This window comes from Eufriesea mexicana, unplaced genomic scaffold (assembly GCF_001483705.2).
Source record: "Eufriesea mexicana isolate 0111107269 unplaced genomic scaffold, ASM148370v2 scaffold124, whole genome shotgun sequence".
Classification (NCBI taxonomy): domain Eukaryota; kingdom Metazoa; phylum Arthropoda; class Insecta; order Hymenoptera; family Apidae; genus Eufriesea; species Eufriesea mexicana.
The window spans coordinates 3,043,166-3,048,247 of record NW_016908357.1 but is presented as its reverse complement, the minus strand read 5'-3'; the positions used below and the strand labels follow the sequence as shown (position 1 = coordinate 3,048,247).

Genomic DNA, 5,082 nt, shown 5'->3' with positions numbered 1-5,082 from the left:
AAAATATAAGTTTATACATATATAGTTTACAACTACAATACCTCCATTTCTGTTTGTGCTAAATCACAAGCTGCACCAAGGCCCACTGCTAAAGGTGCTGGAACAGTACCACTCCTCATACCTCTTTCTTGACCACCACCACTCTGAATTGCTTCCACGCGCACTCTTGGTCTTCTTCTCACATATAAAGCTCCAATTCCTTAAAATTCCACAAATAAAAAGATTTGTATATGAAATAGTATCACAAAAATATGTTTTAAATATACCTTTTGGACCATATATTTTATGACCACTGATAGACATTAAATCAATATTCATAGCATTAACATCAATTGGGATTTTGCCAATTGCTTGAGCTGCATCTGTGTGGAAAAAAACCTTCTTTTTCCTATAACATTGATATTATCATTTAATTAAGCTCAAGTCAGTACATTTTATAACATAAAATTTCTTACCTACAAATAGCACCAATTTCTGCAATTGGTTGTTGTACACCAATCTCATTATTTACCATCATGACTGAAACTAGGGAGGTTGTTGGTTTAATTGCATCTTCTAATTCATTAAGATCAATAAGACCATTTGGATTTACTGAAATATAAGTAACATCAAATCCTTCTGCTTGCAAGGCTCTACAAGAATCTAATACACATTTGTGTTCCTGCATTAAAAAAATGATTAAATTATATATAAAAAAAACATTAAAATTCATGACAATGTATTGTTCAATACGCTTAACATACTATTTGAGTTGTCACAATATGATTCTTCTTTTCTTTGTAGAACCTTGCAACACCCTTGACAGCTATGTTATTACATTCTGTGGCTCCAGATGTAAATATAATTTCTTTATTATCTGCACCTATTAAAGCTGCTACTTGCTATTAGAAATGGAACATTTAATTATTATTCTATTAAAGTATAATTCTTTTCAATGAATTTTATAAATTTATATTATATATGATATTAACTTTACGCGCTTGTTCTACAGCTGCTTCTGTTTCCCATCCATACATATGAGTTCTGGAATGTGGATTGCCATAAAAGAATGTAAGATACGGCATCATTTTATCAAGTACTCTGGGATCCTACATCGCATATACGATAATTAAGAAACTTTAGCTTCAATGTTAAATATTATATTGTAATTCATTATATCATATTTACCAATGGTGTAGTTGCTTGAGCATCCAAATAAAGTGCCCTGCCTTCTGCAGGTCCTCTTTTGTATTCATCTGAGATGACAGCTGTAATTCAATCACACGTTTACAGACAAGAATCAATGATATATTATAATTGCATAAAATACAATCCTTACATTCATATTCCGTAATTTCTGATAAATTCTGACTATTAGTGTGCACAGCACGGCATTTCTGAACACGATTCAACAAGTATAATAAACTTCTTGTCGGCCGAAACATGTTAATTCGTATAAAAGCACAAATTATTTTGATTTATCCACGGTTTCCGGAACTCATGTTCTAACCACAAAAATAACCTAATACTTATTGTGTATACTTTTATTCCCAACTTCCATCTAGATACTTTCCGAATTGTCTACTCGATTTCAAATATAGAAATTATGCTTTTCGACCGTAAACGTAGCACACTTAAGAGATATCTTCGACAAACTTGACAGTTACTTACTGATTCATTCGTCGTAAATATATATTTACATTCAGCAACTACGGCATAAAGTGATGCAACACTATACAAAATTTTATCTATGTATATAGTACTTCAAAAATGCATACCTACATTTACAGATATAGATAAAATATATTATTTTTAACATGGAGTTAAATTTATATGGACAGGGTCAATTACTAAAAAAACATTCGTTTATTATTACAGTAAATGTGAAAATTTGAGTATCTTCAGAATTACAAAAAAATAATTTAATTTGCTTATAAATATTGTAAGTAGTAAACATAAGAGTACAAATTATGCAGACAGACAATATAATGTAAAGATATACAGGTAATCACAATTGTAAAATACTGATAAGTATGCCAAAATTATTGACGATCTTTCGATAAATTTAATGAATCGCCCATATCACTAGCTTGTGATTGTTGTTGCTTCTTATGCATTGTGGTCATATCCAACATTCCACCAAATTCTGATTTAGAAATTGATAAATCTTCAGTTCCTTGATATTCATTCGATCGATTGAGCTTCACAGTATCATTTTGTACTTCCATCTTTTTTCGTTCAGTCGAATAGTCTTCTGGAACCGCAGAAAAGTTTCTGCAAGTTTCTGTAGATCCACTAGTCGATTTGAACGGAGATTGAATAGGATCAACCATACCAAAATCATTTGATTTACGTTCGTTCGATTCAATATCTCTTGCTGGAGAAATTTTACCGATTGGACCAAACAAATTCGCAATATTACGCATATATGCAGATGGTGATGGTGACGATGTTCTTGCAAAATCTGGAATAGGAAATCCAGAGAGTTTTGCTAGGTCTGCTGTAGAAAAATTAGCTAATTTTGATAGATCTGAGAATTTTGAAATTTGTTGCGTTATATCGGCTAAAGGGAAATCAGGTGTTGTGGATGATCGTGTTTTATTGATTCCTGTATCGGTTCCGAGAGGATTGGATACTTTTGAAAAATCAGTAGGTGCGAAATCATAATCGCATTTAGCATTTTTTACAGAAACTGTAAGCTCCCCGGATTGAAAACTAGGCATCACATCTGATGCTGACATATGTTGTTTAGATGTAGAGTTACCATCCTTTAATTGTGTGATGGATGCAGTATCTGTAGCTATAATATCTTTTTTAATATTATCTCTGGAAGTAGATGGTTGCATCACAAAAGGTTTTGATGCTGGAGTAATTATAGCACCATCAGGCTTGAAATTTACAGGTGTAAGGAAGACTGCTGCATTATTAGGTGCAAGGCCAACTCCTGGTGGAACTGACGGTACAAGTGATTCTGTGACTGGCACCAATGGAAATTTCATGGCTAGAAATTCAGGTGATGCCCCATCTTCAGAACCAGGACAAATCATTTCTCTAATCACATCCCAATATGAACCGTTCGATCTATTACGACCGGGTAATTTGGACGCTAAAGAACACTTAAGATATCAAGATACTTTAGTATCACTAATTTTTAAGTTATTTTTCATTTTTATGTTGTTTTTCATTTACTTACTCTTAAACGTTCAAGATAAGTGGTATTATTATTAAAATTGGCAGTAAAATCAATACCCCCTTCACTTCTATAATACTCTATACATCTTCTCTAAAATGACAAATACATAAAGATGTATTCAGCTACCTTTATTGAATTATTAACTGAATATAAATATATATTTACAATTTCCTCTAATGTATCTTGAGAAAGGAAATGCTCCTGAGATAGTGTATAACTCAAAAGCATTGGTCTTGGATATTCATGAGGCCGATTTTCTGGAGGTGGTAGAGACCAAAAAACATTAAAATTTGACTCATAACAGCTGCCATCTGTATTGTAAGGTGCTATAATGAATATACTCTTTTAATCCATTGAATATATAATTTTTGAATGTTACATAATAAATCAAAGTGTTTTATCAAAGGAAACTTACAACATATTAAACCAACACATGGTGTGTAACCATTATCACTCGGTCCTTTCATTTTAATTTGATAATCCAATTGAGAATCAACATCTCTAAGAGAAGGAGAAGCATGGGACCTAGGATGAGAATGGTACCATCCAACTAAAGTCACACGTTTCCATTCCATAGCTCTTGCAATTTCGGCTTCAACTGCAGCTGCAGCTGATTTATCTTTACCAGAATATCGACATGGGAAGGCAGTTGTTATAGATAGATCTATTATTTTATGAGATGCAATTATTAGTAATAAAAATATCTATTAACTGCATCGAGCATTAGAGAAATATTTACTATGTGAATTAATGTCCCAGTGACCACCTAAATAGCCACAAACTTCTTTATCTGTTAAATGACAATGTAGATCTACCAACAAAGCTGCAGTAGTTGTTATAGTAACTAAAAAAGGCTGTATTTTTCCAAGTGTGCTAAAAGAAGTAAGTTCTACCATTGTACTCATATCCCTGAAACACGAGTAATCATTAATCATGTAAGAAACATTTTTTTCTATATTAGTCTCTTACATGGCATGACTTCTTATTCCAAGGTTCGCGTGTTTTACTGGTACTCTTACTACTTGTATTGGAGGACTTGTTTGAACTTTCTCAGGGCTATCTTCCATAGGCTCTGCAACTAATGCTGTTTCCATCTTTCTTTGTGTTTATTTATTAAAAAATTAACCTTTATAGGATCAGGTCATGATTACTGACTCCAATCTGTTTCACATTAGTCACTCATGACAGAGAAAATTTAATTAAATAGTAGAAAGATACTTTAAACAATGCATCATTGTTATCATGTTATGTGCGATTATTGCATACCTAACCAATTCTTGAATTTGTTGTTATTATTGACAGAAGAGTAACACTAGTTACAACTTAGGTTATAGCTAGTTACCAAACGAACCCTATGTACTCGATTGAAACATGTACAATGTGTCTAAGTTGGTATTGCAATACATTTCAGAATCAATATCTAGTAATTTTATATTTGAATAAAATTTATACAAGACAAAAAATCGTGAAAAGTCGCGATTTTTCATTTGCTTGTGTCTTTCATATTTCATATCTTACTTCTATTGGAACTTGAAAATATTAGAGTCCGTTGAAATAAAATATTTTAAAGTCACGACAGTAGACTTTTAGTATACCGATTCGAAGTTCCCTTTGTAAGACACAAAATATAATAAAGTGTCAGAAGAATTACTTTAACTTAACACCTCCACTTGATGAGACCTGGTAATTCTGAATTGTTAAATTTATTATTAATAACAAATTGCTCACAACGTACATTTATAATAAAAGTGAGAAAATTACTAAATTGCTGGTTATAACTTAAATTTATAATGTATTGTGTTAAAAAGTACCAATAATTTACAAAAAGTTCATAAATTATCGTAGTTATTGTTAATAACAAATTAATATTTTTATTAACAAATTGCACCCAACGTGTATTTATAATAAAA

General features: G+C 31.6%; 2 protein-coding genes across 2 annotated transcripts in view; both read right to left on the bottom strand.

Annotated features, from left to right (window-relative positions):
• Positions 1-1,424, bottom strand: part of Nfs1 (Nfs1 cysteine desulfurase) — a 2,592-nt gene extending 1,168 nt beyond the window's left edge. Inside the window, exons 1-7 of the mRNA XM_017911066.1 lie at positions 1,319-1,424; positions 1,168-1,247; positions 972-1,088; positions 744-881; positions 456-661; positions 267-388; positions 42-199 (exon numbers count right to left, since the gene is read on the bottom strand). Of these exons, the coding sequence (XP_017766555.1) occupies positions 42-199; positions 267-388; positions 456-661; positions 744-881; positions 972-1,088; positions 1,168-1,247; positions 1,319-1,424 (927 nt within the window). The remainder of the gene's footprint in view (positions 1-41; positions 200-266; positions 389-455; positions 662-743; positions 882-971; positions 1,089-1,167; positions 1,248-1,318) is intronic.
• Positions 1,425-2,021: 597 nt separating this feature from the next.
• Positions 2,022-4,269, bottom strand: LOC108555503 (uncharacterized). The gene is made up of 6 exons (XM_017911163.1): positions 4,142-4,269; positions 3,912-4,081; positions 3,588-3,836; positions 3,338-3,498; positions 3,173-3,262; positions 2,022-3,095 (listed from the first exon to the last, which is right to left on the bottom strand). The coding sequence occupies exons 1-6, from the start codon at positions 4,264-4,266 to the stop codon at positions 2,022-2,024; spliced, it is 1,869 nt and encodes a 622-aa protein (XP_017766652.1). The 5' UTR covers positions 4,267-4,269.
• Positions 4,270-5,082: the final 813 nt, after the last annotated feature.

Bases quoted from the DNA above. Each gene is read 5' to 3' on its own strand.
- LOC108555503 (XM_017911163.1), bottom strand. From the start codon at position 4,266: ATGGAAACAGCATTAGTTGCAGAGCCTATGGAAGATAGCCCTGAGAAA. The intron at 4,082-4,141 runs GTAAGAGACTAA...CTCGTGTTTCAG, and splicing joins GGAATAAGAAGTCATGCCAT to GGATATGAGTACAATGGTAG. The intron at 3,499-3,587 runs GTAAGTTTCCTT...TATTCATTATAG, and splicing joins ATGTGTTGGTTTAATATGTT to CACCTTACAATACAGATGGC.